Source organism: Myiozetetes cayanensis, unplaced genomic scaffold (assembly GCF_022539395.1).
Source record: "Myiozetetes cayanensis isolate MyiCay16 unplaced genomic scaffold, myiCay2020 scf20-37, whole genome shotgun sequence".
Taxonomy (NCBI): domain Eukaryota; kingdom Metazoa; phylum Chordata; class Aves; order Passeriformes; family Tyrannidae; genus Myiozetetes; species Myiozetetes cayanensis.
In genome coordinates this window covers 156,238-174,214 of record NW_026087412.1, presented here as the reverse complement: position 1 = coordinate 174,214, position 17,977 = coordinate 156,238, and the positions used below count along the sequence as shown (strand labels likewise).

Genomic DNA, 17,977 nt, shown 5'->3' with positions numbered 1-17,977 from the left:
GGGGACGTTTCTTTCCAGTACAGAAGTCCAGCAGGGAACAGCGCATCTCCCCGTGCTCCAGCGTGACTGCTTCCAGAGCGCAGGCAGCCACCTCCTCATCAGAGAACGGGACCTTCCCCGACTCTGTGCGCTCCCCTTTACTGAGAACGGCAACGTCGGTCCCAGTCAGTCAATTCCAGCGGGCTCGCTGGTCAAGGGAGCGAGTGACACTGCAGAGACTGAGCTTTGCGGTACGAGACAGAGAACTACCCCGGCACGGCAGAGCCGAAACCGGGGACTGCCGCGCCACCCGGCCTGGCCTCGCCGCCCCTCGAGGCCAACGCTCCTCCCGCACCCGGCCCGCCCCGGCAGCGCCGCCGCGCGGGCGCCAGCGCAGATGCGGCCATGGCGGCGGCCGGCGGCGCGGAGGGCGCGGGCGGCGGCCCCGCGCCGTGGGCCGAGGTGCGGGCGCTGCTTCCCTGCGCCGAGGAGGGGCTGACCTTAGCGCTGAGCGGGGAGGTGGAGGGCTGCGTCCTGCCGCTGCTGCGGCGCGCCCGCGCGCTGCTCTACAGCCAGCCGGGCCCGCCCGACGCGGCGGCAGCGGCGGCGCTGGGGCGCCTCAGTGACGTCCTGCGCGACTATTCCTGGGAGAAGCTGAACGCGGTGCCTTGGAGGGAGGTCGGCAAGGGCTGGCGGCAGGTCTACGCCTACGGCTGCCTCTTCGGGGCGCTGGCCGAGGTGGCCGCGGGCCGCCCGCGGGCCGCCGTGCGCCTCTGCGACCTGGGGCTCCTGCTCGGTGCCGCCGTCCTGGACAACGTCCTGGCGCGCCTGGTGCACGCGCTGCAGCTGCGCCTGCCCCGCGAGATGGCGCCGCGGGACCGGCCCCACGCACAGGTACCGCCCGCGTCGGGGTCACCCGCCTCGAACCCCCCCTCCTTCCCGGCCTCCAGCCTCCCCGGGGGTCTCTGCCGCGTGTTGAGGGGGAACGTCCATTCCAGAGGGTCCGGCCGGAGCGGCCCCCGCCGCCCCCCACGGTGCAGCCGGAGGAGGCGATTCCACACCTTCACTGTCCTTCGCTGGAGCACTTCAGAGACAATTACCTCATTCCCGAGCGGCCCGTGGTCCTGGATGGCGTCATGGACCACTGGCCGTGTATGAAGAAGTGGAGGTGAGAAAGAAGTTTCTTCCCTGTCCAAGTAAAGGTACGATCGTTCCCTGTGTTGGGTATCTTGGTGATCGGTAGAGCAGCAGAGACCTTTACAGAGGATGGACACTGTGGGCAGTGAGTTTTGCTGGCAGCACCTTTCTACTTCTCTGTGGAAGTGACTTCATAGATAAGGGAAGCGCTTTGGAGCATTCAGAGTATCACACAGCAAGAGCCAGACTGAGCAAGGGCGAAGGTTACCCTCCGCCCAGCCTGGGGCTGTCCCGGGAGCCCGGTGACGAATCGGTGGTGCAGTGTGTTGCTCAGCTGGGAACTCACAAGGAGTGTACGTTGCAAAGCGCCAGTGAGCTTCTCAGCTCCCCTTGGAATGTGCCGATAATTAGTGCAATGAGAAGTGAATTTCAGAGCCGTGAGTCACCATGATTGACTTTTTCATTCACAAGTGCAAGCCCTGATGTTTGCTCAGTGTCATGTTTGCATGCTGAGTTTCAGCCACCACCATGCAGGAGTGAGTAATAGCATTGTGCTGCCTGCCTAACGTAAGCAGTGGTGCATTGAGTATTTGTGAGGCGAAGCTCATGATTCCTTACAAAAGGGGAAAAAACACTCATGCGTAGTTTGAACAGTTGCTTTTGTTCAACAGCCAAGGGTACAATTGACATTAAGTGAACACACTTGTTATTTTTAGGGATTTTGTTCATTTTTGAGGGAAGGTACTCCACTGGTTAACTTTGGACACTTAAAAAGATTAACTCCTCAACTTAGTTAATACCATTGTCCATGGAGAGATGTGTTCCACCCATCAGAGTAATCCCTCTGGCTGAAACCAGGATGGATATTATTGGCACCTGTGTAGGGAATTTGACACTGGCAGAGAGTTGATCTAGTATTAATGATAAAAAGATATATTTTATTTAGCAAACATGGCAGCAGGCAGTAAGAAGATTGGCCATCCCTCACCAAGAGAGACTTAATAGCTTAAATCTCCTTAGCTCCTAAGGAAACCACAGTTAACTGAGGTAAACAAGATTTTAAACCAAAATAAAATAGACAGTTGTGGGATAATGTACACACAAACCAGCCTGCTGATTTCCTTGCCTCTTACATTGTTTTCTGCTGCCTTTTGTCTCTGGTTGGTTGGGTTTAGAGACAAGAAACTTGTGGTAGTAGAATTTTATTACCCTACAGGACTGATTTGGATTGATTGCCTTGCATTCACAATTAGTAAGAAAAGTAGTATAAAAGGTAATTGAACTTTTCTTTATTTCAGCGTGGACTATTTTTGTCAAGTCGCAGGGTGCCGCACAGTCCCCGTGGAGTTGGGTGCCCGGTACACAGATGAGGAATGGTCTCAGCAGCTCATGACTGTCAGTGACTTCATCAGCCAGTATATCATGGATGAGGTGTGTTGCACTCATTTTATTTCATCTCCAAACACAGCAGCATGGTACTGTTACAGACAACAGTTCTGCTTCCAACAAACATCCTCAAAGGTGATGGTTAAGGGAGAGGGTGTGCTGTAAGCACAACTCTGAATTAAAAGGCTTGACATATTTTCAAGATCTGAAGCTAGAAATAGTTATTGAAACAATACCTAGGTTTGATTTTTACATATAATCGAATGTACAGCAGCTGGAATTTGACAAATAAAAACACACATTCTATAGCAAAAGCCTGACTGGTGGAGTCTAAGTATTAGAGATCCTCAGCCAGCAGGATCAAGATCCAAATTCACATGCCACAAGGCAGAAAAATAAAACGTCAATTAGCAGTTGGAACGTCCTTTTGCTTTCACAGCTGAGAATCCAAAGCTCCTGTTTCTGTTTCCTGACGACCTGGCAGGTAGTACTGTGTGCCATAGCAAACTGCTCTGCAGTGCAGCCCGGAATAGAGTATGGAGGTAGTTCCAAAGAGTGAAGGAGAACTGGTCTGTGTGCCAGTAGTGTCTGGCTATAAATATGCAGCACATCCTCATGGGACTGACAAGAGTGTTGAGAGTCCATAGGGTTATAGCTCAGCTTCCTCCAGTTAACTTGAGCTAGATGACTTACTGATTATGGAGACACATATACACTCTCGCAATTTCAGTGGAGCTATAAATTCCTATTTCAGAAGACCCCTTATACTGTTGAAACAGTTCTCTGAATAGTATATTGGAAGTGGATGTTACCTATAAGTAAATTCTGTTCACCTGTAAGTAAATTAACTGACTGAGAAGTCATACACTATATGTCACTATGTGTTTTTTATTTCTCTGCTGTCATTTCAGAACAGTGTAGGATACCTTGCCCAGCACCAGCTTTTTGATCAGGTAAAATTGAGTGAATGTTTTTATCTACAGTAAAGTGTTCCCTTCAACTGTACTAGATCAAAGGGTATATGAAGAACTCATGGTAATTATGAAGTTTCTGTTCCCAGGATTTGAAAGAACAGAGGAAGAGGTTTGTTCCATTTGGCTGAAAAATATGGAAATATACCACTCCAGGGATTAAGATATACAATCCTAGTGCTGTAAGCATAAACTTACCAGGATAATCACTCAGAAAGTAGCAGTTCCTCAAATTCAGGGAAGAGGTTTGGACAGGGAACAGTGTTCAGCGTTGATCACCATAATCTGAGATGTCATTCCAGTTTACCAGAATTTAGGTTGATGGGAGACATAAAAAGGAATCTCATGGAGAAACAAGCATAACGTATAAGGGATCAGCTGTTTCTTTTCCATGAACCACAAACCTGCTTACTCTTGTGTATGTCTCTGGTTTCTGCTAAAGCAAAGAGTCTCTGAAGAATGAGAAACCTCTTTTTTTCTCCCACCTCTCCTTCCAGCAGAATCTACTCACTAGAACAGAAAGTATGAGGACATTTCCTGCAGATTCCTAGCAGGTCAGCTATTTCTCTCCTGCCCTTGCTGGACAAGCAGGTCATTTGTTTTCTTTGTGTCAAGCCTCGTCCATCTGTTTGATGAATTACATATATTTGGCAAGTCAGCATGTATCCTTTTTAAAGTTTATTTCTTTATGGAAATAGATCCCAGAACTGAAAGAAGATATCAGTATCCCTGACTACTGCTGTCTGGGGGAAGGGGAAGAAGATGACATCACCATTAATGCTTGGTTTGGTCCAGGAGGCACTATCTCACCTCTTCATCAGGATCCTCAGCAAAACTTTTTAGCCCAGGTATGTACTCTAGTTACTCTACACATGCCATTAATGCAATACTTATTAAAAATGTTTATGGTATGTAAGTGTTAGAGACAAGGGGTGCAAGAAAACTCGAGGAACAATTGAAGGATGGAGAACATGCAGGTACTATTTTGTTATTACATCGCATTTGTTGTTACTGCAACTTGATGTTCAGTGTAATCTTGTAGGCCACAAGTGTTCCTCATTGAGACAGACCGTTACTTACCCTTGTTTTACAGATGATAAATAGAAATCACAAGAAGCAGCTTTTCCAAAGTCACACAGGGAGTTTGTAACAGAGTTGGGAAGAACCTGGATCCTCTCACAGTGTATCAAGGAGCTTCTTTTTCTGATGTCATGATTTAACTCCAGGCAGCCCCCAAGCCCCACACAGCCATTCACTCATCCATCAACCGGCAGGATCGGTGAGAGAATCAGGAAAGTGAAGCTAGAAGACTTCTGGGTTGACATCATAACACTTTCATAGGTGAAACAAAAGCCATGCACACAAGCAGAGCAAAACAAATAATTAATTCAGTGCTTCTTATGGGCAGCGGGTATTCAGCCACCTCCAGGAGAGCAGGGCCCTATCACGTGTAACAGTGACTGGGGAAGACAAATGTCATCACTCCAAACATTTCCCCCCGCTTCCTCCTTCTTTCCCCCAGCTTTACATACTGAGCAGGATGTCATATAGTCTGGAATATCCCTTGGGTCAGTTGCAGTCCCAGTTTTGTCTCCTCCCAACCTCCCACGCACTCCCAACCCCACACGAGGGGCAGGAAAGGCTTTGGCTCCGTGTAAACCCTGCTCAGCAATAACAGAAATGTCTCTATATTATCAACCCTGTGTTCAGCACAGATCCAAAACACAGCCCCACATCGGCCACTGTGAAGAAAATTAATTCTCCCCTGGCCAAAACCAGCACATTTGGAAAGCAAGATTTTGAGGGGGATTTAGGTGCATACTTTAATCCACATCAGGTTACTCAATAAAATACCTATTCATGTATGCAGAGAGATATGAATTAATACTTGTACTGTGGCCTCATTTCTGCTGAGTTTCTCTTGGTAGGCTTTTTGATGATGACTTTTAGTGCAGAATAACCCAATAAAATACTGGGGCCCTGTGGTACTACACAAGCCCAGAAAAGTATTCTGGGTCCAAGCAGTTGACAACTGTAAATCCTCAAATGCTGAGAGGTGTTTTGCTTACTGGAAAGAGATTGCTGTCCCATCAGACTCTAACAAAAAATGGCTTACACTTTCACACATTTTCCAGCAGGATTGTGACATTGAACACTTTATACTTGTGCTTATCTATGGGCTGAGCCTTAGTTTCTCTGTCCCAAACAGCTGCATCTTGCGAACCCGTGTTTTCACTTGGAACTGAGACTTAATTCAGGCCTTTCTAAAGTAGGCTTTACAACTGCTGTGCAACTCTATACGGATTGTGTTTCTCTTCCCTGCTGCCTGCCTGGCACACACACACAGCTGCACTCTGAAAGCAAAGTACTGTACTATACACTCTATGTAAAGCTTGTGGGAGATTTTTCTGATGGAAGTCAATTACAGGAGCTGTTAGACTGAGAAAAGATACTTCCCTCACAAACCTCAGAACTTGTTTTCTTCTGCTCGAAGAATGGGAGCGTATCTACCAGTGCTGTGAAAGTCTTGGTGATTTGAACAGCAAGTGATCTGGCAGTTTTCAACTTTCAATTAAAACTGCGCTGCCTCGTGATGCCATTCAAAGTGTGGCTGTAGAGTAGAGGAGGGCACAAGCGCAACTAACAAAGTGCATTGATCCCTGCTGGTTGGGTGGTGGCTGCTGCCGAGATCATAGTGTTTCCAGTAATGAGGAAACCAGTAGCTGGAGATGCAGGATATTGCCCATTAACTGGTGCCTGCAACCTTATAATATACAAGGCCTTAAGCCCGTGAGGCAAGTGAAGAAAGGAGCTGTTAACAGCTGGTGACAGTCCCCCCAAAAGTTCAGGTATTCAAAAAATGTGCTGTTGGAGCAATACCCAGCTTTTTTGTCACTTCCATACATCACCAAAAATACCATGTAAAACTGGGGTCTTTAGAGAGTTAATTAATATCCATAATCCCCTTAGGGTATGGAAGGCATCCTAAAAATGCATGTACAGCCAAAGTTATTCAGATCAATACTCTAGTAGTTTAACCAGTGATAGTGAAGAGTAGGACAGGGCAGGAGTATGTTGGTACTCATCCAGCCTATAGAATATATTTATTTGCTGTCCTTAAAGCAACAAACTCTGAATATTCAGCATGACAGCTTAGGTGTTGGTAAGATTTCAGGAAATCCTATTCTATTATGTGGGAAGGGATGTTAAGATAGAGGAAAAGCAGGTTGCTTGGGAATGGTTGAGTAGCATAACACCAGTCCAGGGTACTGTGATTAGAGTACTGACTTATCTCTTAACAGGACGGTTCCAAACAAGCATGATCATGCCTAGCCTTTGAGGAGATCTGGAATGCTGGCACAAGCAGCATGAATCTTCATGCTAAGCCTTCTGTTCCACTGGTATAAGTGCAGGAGTCAGCTTTGACTCATTCATGCTGCCATTTCTGGACACTGACAACTTGCAGTTCATGTGGTGTTCAGGGCAGCCAAGCCAGTCAGCTTACAAATTGTCATTTCAGCACTATAGTGAAAGAACTGGTTTAATGATGACACAGGAATAAGAGTTTTAGGAGCGTATCGAAGCTTGGCAGTCACTGTGTAGGTATCTCTGCCTGATGATATGAACTGCAATGAAGATTCAACCTCTTTATTCTCAGTTCTACTTATTTCTAGCTACATAGAGCCCAAATAACAATGTATAAATTGGGTGCCTCAAACTTTAAATTGAAAGTAATTTGATTAAAGGCATTTCCTTCCTAAAGGTATTCAAATTCTTATCTGCTCCAAGGAACAGGTACTTGAATTTCAATTGTTTGATTTAACTTTTTATTATAGCAGTGTCTATAACTCACAAAGAGGATGTTCCTTGTAATTAGGTATATTTACTGTTAAATGCCAGGTGTGGCCCACAGCTTCCAGTAATGTGCTGCTTAATGATAAATGGAAAACCTTTATTTTACTATATACAGGTATTAGGAAGAAAGTATATCCGTCTGTATTCACCACAAGATTCAGAAAACCTGTACCCACATGAGAGCCAAATTCTTCACAACACTAGTCAGGTAAATAGTTGCCTGAAATTTTTGTATCTGTAATGTTACCTTATCAAATCATATTTGAGTAAAGACATTCTGCTATTGATCATTTGGGTTTTTATAGGTAGATGTGGAAGATCCCGACTTGGTCAAGTTTCCCAATTTCACAAAGGCTGCATTTCAGTCCTGCATTCTGATGCCTGGACAGATTCTGTTTATTCCAGTTAAATATTGGCACTATGTGCGATCACTTGAGCTCAGCTTCTCTGTCAGTTTCTGGTGGTCATAGCTCTGAAGCATTGCCTGCAGCATTGTAATGGGAATTAGCATCTGGCAGCATCTTTTCACAAGAGGTTAGAAGTGGAGCAAAACCAAAAACCAACAACCTCTTCCTGAAGCATGCAGATTTCGGAGTGCAAATGGAAAGATGATGCTGCAGCTACTTCATTTTTGTAGATGTTTCTAATAACTCCTTATGAAGAGCATGTTAGGTCAGTGTCCTGTGTGCATGTGTCCCTCAGAAACAGCCTGTGTCTGGGCACTGCCAGGGCTCTGCCTCTGTCTGCAACACCAGCTCAGTGTTATCTTCTACTTGGATTTAATAGCACTAAAGCCTGGAGTCACCTAGAGAAATGGTGAAATTTTATAATGTATTTTCTCTCTGTTTTAAAATAAAGCTAACACAAAGCAAGGTACCAGTCTCCTGAATGGAAGAAATTACTTGTGTATCCTGGTTCCAGCCAGAACAGGGTTAATTTCTGCAGTGAGGGGGGTGGTGGTAGTGGTTGTGAGCACTTGCCTGTGAAACTTCTGTCTCTTTTGTACAGTGTTACTAGTATTGTAGTTATCACTGTTCGTTTTCTTGGATTCCACTGCTGTTCCCAGCTTCTTCTTCTGTCAGCCCATGATCTTCACCTTTTGTGCTCCCAGTTCTCTCCAGCCCACCCCAGGGGAGGGAGCGGCTGGTGGTTTGGAGGCTGGTGGTTTGGAGTGTTACAATGGGAACATTAAATTGGGGAGTACCATTCCTAAACCATGACATCTTGTTAAAAGCCCAGGAATATAACTGAAGTTAACCCATAGTTTAATTGCCATTAAATAAACTGAAGCTTAGTTATACTTTCATTAACCATCAGCTGAACCAATGTCACAGCCTTCCTGAAGTGACTCTACCAAGGACAGGAATGCTGCCATTCCAGTCTGGTGTCTGGCAGTAGCCGTTCGTTTTTTTTCAATTCACTCTTAAAGGAAGAAACATCCTTACATAAAACCAGAGACAGAAGTATTAGGACTAAAAATCTAAAGAATCTCAATATGGCAATTTTTTCAGCACTTTGTAGACATAAGCTGACATTGCCCCAAGTCCTGTTGTGATCTTTCCCAATTGTTCTGACTGTGGCAATATTCCCTCCCTTACGGAGCACAACTGCTTGTGACCTGGCCTTATGTCAAGACAAACTCTTCTGCATCTAAAGAAGGGACAAAACTCAAAGCCACAGTGCCAGCTGGAAGCGTTCCAACTCCAGCCCTAGGTCAGAGACCTTACGTGTACTGCACGGATTTCTCACCTGCTTGAGGTGCTACAGCAGGTGTCAGTTCCATTGTGTAGCTGACAAATAGGGAGCATTTGCTGAGAAAGGCTTCTCTGAAGAGTCCACCTGCATAAATTAGCTTGCAGGACTGACTAAAACATTTGCCTCTTTCATCCCCAAGCATGCACTGAAAGTCCCAACCCAAGAATATGGAGAACTACAAACACAAAACAGCCTCCAAGAAAGCTGTGTAGGCATTACTGTAAGTAAGAACAGGAAAGTCAACGATAGTTTTATTATAAGGACAGAAAATAAGTACACTGACCACTGTTATTAATGAATACAATACAATCTGGCTTTTCTGCCAGAGTGAGTGAAAACAGCTGTCACTGACAGCAAGTCTACTATCATCATCTAGGGCTGAGAATGGAGCTCTATGGTGACTGGGAGTTCATTCGACTCATACCTGTAAAGACAACAATGGTTAATGAACGACACACACAAAAAAAGCATAATATTGTATAACCTCCTGATTTTTAAAATGCTTTGTGTATTCCTGTGTTGCTGTTCACAATGTCCAATTCCCCTGGAGAAACAGGGGGGTTCCAAAGAGATTCTTAAAAGCTCAGTATTTCCTGAAGTTTTAGTGCCATAGCTTGTGCGTGTCCCCTATTCCCTGCCACCTCCCCACCCTAAAGTAGTTATAAACAACATGCAGGGGCTGCTGTGCCCCTGTGGCACAGTCTGGGCACTGTGAGGGCTTGTTGCTCATGTGTGGTTTAATGTCTCAAACGTACAGCTGAAGTCAGAAAGAACTGATGCTCAGTTACAGTTGTAAATAATACAGGTACTGCCACTAAATGTTACAGCTCATTTTGTAGTATTACTACACTCTGTTTTTTTAAAAATAGATTGCTTGGTACCTGGGATGTCACAAGACCAGAATTCATTACACTTCGGACAGCGGGGTTCAGTCTGAGCCTTGAAGTACTTTCTAACACAAGGTAAATGCATTCCAATTCCACAGGATTCACATACTTGGCTCTGAAATCCAGGAGTGATGATTAAAAAATCTTTCTAACCTGTCCTTCTTGCACACTCACAGAGCAAGAGAATGCAGCAGTTTTGGAACAGAAATCCAGGCTGTAACCACTTATGCAAGACTAAACTGGTAGCATTCCAGTTATCACAACACAGTGTTCTAGCATGCTCTATATAGCCACATTATTACATTCATGCTGAGGTCCAAACACAAGTAATTCCTGACCCAAACCCCAGGAACCCTAAAAATGAACGTGTGTCACGTGAAGACTGCTGTTGATAAGGCCCAAAGAGGAGACTGCTAACACCTCACTGCTAAACCTGTTTCAACATCAGGGGCTCATCTCTAGCCTGCCGGTTTGGAAAACCAGACAGCACAACCACATTTGTCATGGGGTGAGTGCACTTTCTCCAAGTTTATACTTGGAGACACTGCTCCAAGATAATTTTTTACTAAATACAGAAGATAAAGTGCCTACAAAGAAAAATAATGGGTTTTCTTTTTTAATATACATAAGCACCATGACGAGATTACAATACTAGGATTTTTTAACGCATGCGTAATACTCAAAGGGAAGTATCACAAACCTCAGCTATGACCATGTGATAAATGGACATTACCTGGACTGCGAGGCTGCGACAGATGTTACATTTCCTTGCCACGTCCTGGTAGTTGCTGAGAATGTACTGTTCCATTTCAATTATGCAACGAGTATGCAGAGTATATTCTCCATTTTTCTAAGGAAACATGTATCAAGATTAGGAATTTAATTCCTTTGACCTTTTTTGACTTTGCTAACCCCCTGCTAGCAAGCATTTGACAGCCACGTTTTTCTGCCATCATGAAACTAACATGCTGGTAGTGGTACAATGCAAAGCCAAAACACCTTTGAAGTAACAGAACTCATTTGTCTAGTGGAGCAGAATAAAGATTTCACATCTTTAACTAGTCCTTGGAAAGTACAGATGAGCAAGCATGCTCTCCTTAACAGAAGCATGCGGTTTTGGGACCCTCCATTTGCACATGAGAGAAAATTTTCCCAGCTTTCAACAAAATCTATGTGTTTACTGCTTCAGATATCTTTGGAAATCTCTGCTAAATCACTTTTAACATATGAGTGACTGTGTGGCAGCAGGTTGGAGATCTATGATGCAATGACTCCAGCAGAGAAGGACTGAGGTCTGACTTGGCAAGCAACTGCAGTGTTCACACGGTGAGCCTATCTCAACTGCTCCCCTCATGGAGATGTCACCATGTGCACAGTGGCCCATGCATTCCTGGTGCAGGAGTTTTCAACATGTTTGGCCTCACCACTTTTCAGGAAATTCCAAATGTAACTAACAGCACTATCACCCTGGAGAACCTTCCCCAGCTCGAATTCATTCCTGGCTGAAGGATGTCTGCATGTCACCGGTCAGGGCAGGACACACAAACCCACCTGGCTCAGGTAGAAGAAACTGAAACCATTTGGTCCTATACAGAGCTACCCAAGGACTTTTTCCTTGTAAGTCTATTTCCTTTTCTGCAAAAATCACCGGAGCAGCAATAAGCACGGGCCCCTTAAAACCATTTTTGCCATCATTCATTAAAGAATAGCTCCAGTTTCACCCATCATATCCATAAGAACATGGTAGCTGGACCTACTGAAATACGAACACTTGAAAGCAGTTACCTCAGAGAGCCACTTATCCTCCACAAAAACTTTCAGCACTTGTTCTGCTTCCTTTTTCTTCATTTTCTTTGTCTTAAGTTTGTCAGCCAAGTTTAAAATATCTGTAGATGAGGCAAAGCCATTTTCTGATAAAAGGATTAGGTCCATCTACAGAAAGAAACATTACCAAGTATAAAAAAACCCTGCAGACACACCTTACAGTAATGTACTGATGTGCAGGTTTTTCAGCATCCATACATGTGAGAGATACTACATAATATGGCTTTAACCAGAACTGTAAAACAAAGGCCAAAAGCTGAAACAGTCATTGTCCCCTTGACAGTTTTGATGTTTGCCAAGAAAACATTTCCACAAATAGAAGTGTACATGCTGCCTAAATGAAGCTGCTTTCAGGGACCCCTCAGCACATTCAACAGGGACAGATCTGTTTTCTTTTTATCTGCTCTTTGTCAACTAAGTTTTCCACTCTTGAGTCGCTAGTACTTCTGAGCCTACCTGGCACCTGAAGGCTGTACAGTATCACCAATCTTCACAGAACCTCACTGGAAACATTCCTGCTGCTCATTAGCACAGAGCAGCACAGAGTCCATGTCAGCAGTGACATGGGTCACAACAACACACCCTCTGCAGTGCTGACCTGGCTATGTAGGGGAGGGCAGGGAAACCTCTGTGTCCTATCCAAGGAGATTAGACTTCTGCAGCTGTCACACAGAATAGTCAATGCATCTCTCTTTCCAGTTTATACAGAAAATGTAATGAGTGTGCAAAAAAATTCTAGTGGCTGTAAAATTAAGTCCTCAGAGTCCAAGACATTATGAGAACAATTAGGCAAAACATCCAAGATACACAGCTATGATCACAACTCACATTAATGGTTGTTGATAAGAAATTAAAAAACAAATGTCCTTGAATCTTGGCCCAATAGTTCTATTTGGAACTTTAAAAAATCTCAAGTGTGTGTTTTCTTGTTTGAAAAGCAGCATTCTGACTAGTTTATTAATACAGAATTGGCTAAGCAGTAACAAGACAAATATCTATATTCAAATCAGAAAAAAAAAATGTTATTAAAATCTACTGTATATTACTAAACTACCGAAGCCAGTGAAAAATTCAGCAATCACAACTGAAAATCTTGAAGAAAGGTGTTTGTGTAACTTTAGCATGTGTGTGTTGAGTCCCCAACCCCAAGAAGCACTTCCTGGTGCTGGTTTTGCTTTACCCATAACTGACTTCCAGCAGGGAATCACTACTTGCACATACTTCCATCCCCGCCAATCCCATTCAATCTGGGATAAACTTAGGTAAAATGGCAACTAGTTTCTGAACCGCATCTCTGTTCATTTCCATTTCCATTTCCATTTCCATTCATTTTAAGGTGATACCTTCCCAAATACTGTGATTTACTAAATGATAACTGGCATACTTACTGTTTTTCTAAACAACTCTAATTCAATTTCTGTATAGTCAGATGCCATTTTAGTTACTTCAGTTTCTGCCAAATTCACCTAAAAAAAAGAAAGAAACTGAATCGAAGTGCCATTGTAGTTTTACACCAGAAACTGTAAAAGGTCCTCTGAGGAAAAGAATACATCAACTTACAATTAACAGAAATGTCAGTTCTTTAAGCGGCATGAAAGAAGCTGATCCTTGAAGGGCAGTCGATGGTACTCAAGTCCTTTATTTACAACATTTGATCTTCCAGCCACATGTTCTCCAGAGCTGCCTCTGGCCAGGTCAAGCCCTTCAACAACCCAAACTCCCCAAAGTAACACAAAGACTGCAGCAGAACTGACTTGTCAAACCAGGCACAGCGCTGGAGAGCAGCACAAACTATGCTATCAGTCACTTTTTTTTTCACTCTGAAAAACAATTGCTGATGTTTCCTACGCTTACTGCACATGCTACTACTATTATTAGCTCAGCTTAATTGGCAAAATGACCCAGAAAGGTTAAAAGCAGCAGTTAGTGTTAAATACCTCCTGTATGGTCTTTTGAAATTGTTATATAACCTTCTCCTCTCTGACATGTGCATTGCAAAGTATCTGGAAAACTTCTTACAGGCCACTCTCAGCAACCCTTTTGTACTAGGTTGATTTTTGAGTAGGAGAAAAAGAAAACTAATGTTGGAGGGCTCTGTTTTCTAGTTTAAAGATCTGTCTCAAGAAATAAAGTCTCCTGTGGAAAAGGAATCTCACTTCAGCACTTAAGCAATGTTTATGTTAAATAACTCCAACACTGCTGTGGTCCTTGCTGCCATGTCCTACTCCCACAGACCAGGGCTACAGTAGTTGATCCTTCCCCTGCCCTGTCCTACCAGCAGTTCCTGTAGCTGCTGCTGGCCCCACATGAACACAGCTGTCCCTACACAAACACAACTGTCCCCACACAAACAAAGCAGGTACCTACTACAGCATAATGTGCTCTCCCATCCTCTTCTGACATTCCTTTCCGGATCTGCATAAACAAAGGCTGCAGGTGCCTGTTAATAGTGCTGATGAAATCGTCCAGTTTATCATGTGCGTAGTAAACTGAAAATAAATAAGAAAAAGCACATACAGAGAAAAGTCAAACAATTACACATCAGGCAGATTTTTTCTGTGAAATGTTTTTTCCCAGGTAAAAGCACTAAAATTCCATGAGGCAAATTCAAACAGGGCTGTTCTATTCAGCAGATGTATCGTTTTCTTGTGCTGCTGTCTCCTGTCCTTCAGAGACACTCAGTTCCTTGAAAGTCAGTTGAGAGAGAGTTCAGACATTCCGCCTTGCTGTAGGGAACCCACAGCAATTACAGTGACTTGAACTAAACAGAACCAAAAATAAAACATGACCAGGAAAAATTACTATTCAGAATAGAAAAATACACTGGCTTGCTTTCCTTTACACACACGTGATTCTTTGTTTCTGTGTGTTCTGTTTCACAGATTAATGGCATGTAAGTGATCAAGTTACATATCAAAAAAAATTCTAGTATTGTAGAAACATGGGTGCTATCTTGTGTTGTGTTCTACAAACAAATTAAATACTAGCAGCAGTTCTATCACAGACATAATTAAGATGGCCTTTGGAGTTGTTCTGTGGAAGTGCATGTGATGGCTCTTGCCTGCACAACACCAGCACAGCCCTCAGGTCCACCCAAAACAAGATTTTGTCAGTAGCACTCCTGTTGCCTTCATCAGGCTAGGATTTAAAAATCAGGGTTAAGAAACAGCTTGTAACTTTATAAAAATTACTCCTGTCTCAAAAATACAACCAGTTGTCACTAAATTAACCCTGTTCTCAGTCACAGGAGTCTCTTGCTCGTGTAATGGCATCGGGCCAAGGTCCTGCTCCCAAAGACAGCACAGTGCCAAATGGCATTCCCAGGATGCTCTTGTCCAGGAGTTCATGATTCTGATATATAAGACTCCTTAAGTAAACAAAACCAAGTAACAGCAAGAACAATTATAAAGTACAATATTAAATATAATTTTGCCACCTGGCTGGCCTGTCAACAGGAAACACTGTACACACCACAATCAGGGAGTGTTAGTAACAGATCTGAAAGCGGGTAAAAAATGAAAGATAACAATATTCTTTTGTTCAACAGCTCTAATATTTTAATGTGAGATGAGTGGCTGCTCCAGTAGATCTTCTGTGAAAAAAAGGGATATAAATTCCTCATAAAAAATAAACAGGAGTCAGACCACACCAAAAGCTGCACTTCACAATTTTAGCATCTAAAGGTGGCCAAGTTACAGTTCCTGGCTCAGGAGGCCCAAAAACAGACTACTTCATCCTGACCTAACGTCTGCGGATAAGTAGATACAAAACCAGAAGAGTCCCTGCAGAGTGGGTAGCACGGTGACAAGACAGAAGGACACTCCTAAGCCTGGCAGGAGTCCGGCTTCCAGGACTAGGAACGGGCAATACAGTGTAGGTGAGATGGGATAAAGTACAGCCATCCACCAGGAAAACCTCATGTCATCCTCACTGAAACGTTTCTGCAACAGTCACTTCTCCCACAACACCAGAGAGAAATAACTGAAGTGGATTTACTTAAAAGCATTCCCTATAGTGAAGTACTATCAGCATCAAAAATGATTTTTTTTAAATCACTTACATGTATAATCTATAAAAACCAATTGTGATAAAATAAAAAGTGGTATATATTAATCTGACCTGATTAGAAGTTAGTTTACTCACTGCTGTGTTACTTTATCTTTCAGGAAAGAGAGAGGACACACACATCATTACAGTTTTTTAAAATTTTTAGCTGGTGTGTGTCTTTCAGAAATCCAATTTCTCCAAGCTGCATCAGGAAAAAAAAAAAACCTTCTTCCATCTCCAAGACGAACACACCTTTATCAGTTTCACAGCAGTGGTGGTGTAATTTCCTGGCCTCTGATCCTTCTGTTATCCCCTTAGACATCAGAACCTGCAAGAACCGTCGATGAGCATCAGTCATCTGAGCCGCCATCGCAGTGTTCCACCAGGCTTCACGTGCTGCAGGAGGTGTAAGCTGGCATTAATGGACTTGTTCGTACAAATCAGGAATACACAGTCCAAGTATATGTAAGATTTCAATTAAACTCTCTTACATTGAATGAGGGCAAAAGAGCAGATCCCCGCGTCGTCCTCAGAATGCAGATGGTGACTAGGTTCTGGAGGTTCTGGAAGTGTGCAAAAGATAAAATCCAACTACTTTTAGCTACAGAATAGAACAAGGTAGGCATTGTGCTATTGTCTCCAAAAAACAGGAATGAAGCTACTTAACACCAAGGTAGCACTAAGCATCAGGCGCTGCTTTATTGCAGTGCTGGATGCACAGGGCAGTGACTCTTGCCTGAGGTGCACACTTGGCTCAAGGTGATACAATATTGAGTCTGTGTAGTCTCACAGAGTCTTCTAGCAGAGTCTTTGGGCACCTGGTGGTCGTTGAGCCTCTGAACTTTGATCTAAATATGGTGTTTTCATCGAAGCTGCACAGTTTGCTACCGAACAAGCTGGATTGGGCCAGTTTGACTTGTTACAAATGTGGTTCCAGAGCTCCCAACGTTCCACTGACCGCTACCTCCTCATCAGCAACTTATAAAACTCTCATATCCCCAAAGCTGAAAATAAGTGTTGTGTGACAAACTCAACACTGTGCACGGTTCCGTGCGGGATGTGTCCTGTGTGGGATGTGGTTCTATGTTGGTCGCTCCTGCTCCTCACATAGCCTGGTTAGAGTGATATCTTGGAGTTTTGATGTTTTGATTTTTTTTTAATTTTTGTAGATCTTAGAAGTAGTTATGTAGTAAATGTAGATTTTAGAGTAGCAACATATTATCCCTTTACCCTTAACACACCAGCTCAAAACCCTGTTACCCATTCCCTAAATTCCATAGCCTGTTTAGTGTCTTTTTCAAGGTAGTATGGTAGAAGAACACCCTAACCCTACGGAACAAGATACAGCCGTAGACCCAACAACCTTCAGGCCTAGAATTCTGGAAGGCCTCCAAGGACATTACGTGCTCTGAAGAAGATGAAGAAGAGGGGGTCCCAAAACGCCCCCAGACCCAATTTCCAAGAGGCGTGGTGGGGGCAGAACCTGGGTGGTAACAGGACGGGGATTGAGCGAAAATCATTATAAAAACTGTGGACATCTGTACTTCGGGAGCGCGCTGAGGGTATTCCAGAAAGCCTGGGGGCTCATTAAAACTTTTGTATCCTTATCTTACCTCCTACCTAATTCGGCTTGGAGTCTTTTTTTCCCCACAGCCACTTAGGCAACAGAGCAAAGTCGATCAGGTGACTTCGGACAGCAAATCCTCCTCTACATGTCCTGAAGAACTCCAGAACTAACGAAAGGCAGCTAAGAAAATTCCCTGACCACTGGCCCGACCGCCTCTGGCCGAGCTCCGGCCCCGCTACTTCGCTGCCCGCTCGGCCACGGGCCCCGGGTCCGCCGCAGCCACAGCCCTCGGGGCAACGGCCCGAGAGACCACCCGGTCCCAGAGACCGCCCGCTGCCCCCCGCCCTCGGCCCCGCCGGGCCCCGCCAAGGAACCACCTCCACCGGCCGCTCCCCCGCACCCACCTCTGTTCGACAGCTCGGCGATCTCTGCGTGCGCCTGCCATCGATGGCCCCGCCCCCTGCTCCGGGCCCCACCCCCGACCGGGCCCCCCCTGCTCAGGCCCGCCCTGCTCCAGGCCCCACCCCCGACCGGCCCTGCCCCTGCTCAGGCCCCACCCTCCTTGCCAT

At 44.6% G+C, this 17,977-nt stretch overlaps 2 protein-coding genes across 7 annotated transcripts; one reads left to right on the top strand and one right to left on the bottom strand.

Annotated features, from left to right (window-relative positions):
- Window positions 1-355: 355 nt before the first annotated feature.
- Window positions 356-8,196, top strand: KDM8 (lysine demethylase 8). 2 transcript variants are annotated; one of them, XM_050317093.1, is made up of 7 exons: window positions 356-846; window positions 930-1,147; window positions 2,415-2,547; window positions 3,414-3,455; window positions 4,172-4,321; window positions 7,444-7,536; window positions 7,634-8,196. In XM_050317093.1, the coding sequence occupies exons 1-7, from the start codon at window positions 385-387 to the stop codon at window positions 7,796-7,798; spliced, it is 1,263 nt and encodes a 420-aa protein (XP_050173050.1). In that variant the 5' UTR covers window positions 356-384; the 3' UTR covers window positions 7,799-8,196. The 2 variants fall into 2 exon arrangements, with proteins under 2 accessions (XP_050173050.1, XP_050173049.1); XM_050317092.1 differs by having other exon boundaries at window positions 356-873; window positions 978-1,147.
- A 1,106-nt stretch (window positions 8,197-9,302) lies between these two features.
- On the bottom strand, window positions 9,303-17,860 carry NSMCE1 (NSE1 homolog, SMC5-SMC6 complex component). 5 transcript variants are annotated; one of them, XM_050317097.1, is made up of 8 exons: window positions 16,333-17,432; window positions 16,094-16,237; window positions 14,162-14,283; window positions 13,183-13,260; window positions 11,756-11,902; window positions 10,704-10,820; window positions 9,965-10,085; window positions 9,303-9,507 (listed from the first exon to the last, which is right to left on the bottom strand). In XM_050317097.1, exons 2-8 carry the CDS (start codon window positions 16,209-16,211, stop codon window positions 9,476-9,478), a joined length of 735 nt encoding a protein of 244 aa, XP_050173054.1. In that variant the 5' UTR covers window positions 16,212-16,237; window positions 16,333-17,432; the 3' UTR covers window positions 9,303-9,475. The 5 variants fall into 5 exon arrangements, with proteins under 5 accessions (XP_050173054.1, XP_050173055.1, XP_050173052.1 ...); XM_050317095.1 differs by lacking the exon at window positions 9,303-9,507 and adding an exon at window positions 17,813-17,860 and having other exon boundaries at window positions 9,523-10,085; window positions 16,333-16,404; XM_050317094.1 differs by lacking the exon at window positions 9,303-9,507 and adding an exon at window positions 17,455-17,671 and having other exon boundaries at window positions 9,523-10,085; window positions 16,333-16,404.
- Window positions 17,861-17,977: the final 117 nt, after the last annotated feature.

Coding starts and splice junctions, on each gene's coding strand:
- KDM8 (XM_050317093.1), top strand. CDS start 385: ATGGCGGCGGCCGGCGGCGCGGAGGGCGCGGGCGGCGGCCCCGCGCCG. Junction 1,148..2,414: donor CCGTGTATGAAGAAGTGGAG/GTGAGAAAGAAG, acceptor TCTTTATTTCAG/CGTGGACTATTTTTGTCAAG. Junction 2,548..3,413: donor GCCAGTATATCATGGATGAG/GTGTGTTGCACT, acceptor CTGTCATTTCAG/AACAGTGTAGGATACCTTGC.
- NSMCE1 (XM_050317095.1), bottom strand. CDS start 16,211: ATGGCGGCTCAGATGACTGATGCTCATCGACGGTTCTTGCAGGTTCTG. Junction 14,284..16,093: donor CTGCTGTGAAACTGATAAAG/GTGTGTTCGTCT, acceptor ATTTATTTTCAG/TTTACTACGCACATGATAAA. Junction 13,261..14,161: donor GGAGAGCACATTATGCTGTA/GTAGGTACCTGC, acceptor TCTTTTTTTTAG/GTGAATTTGGCAGAAACTGA.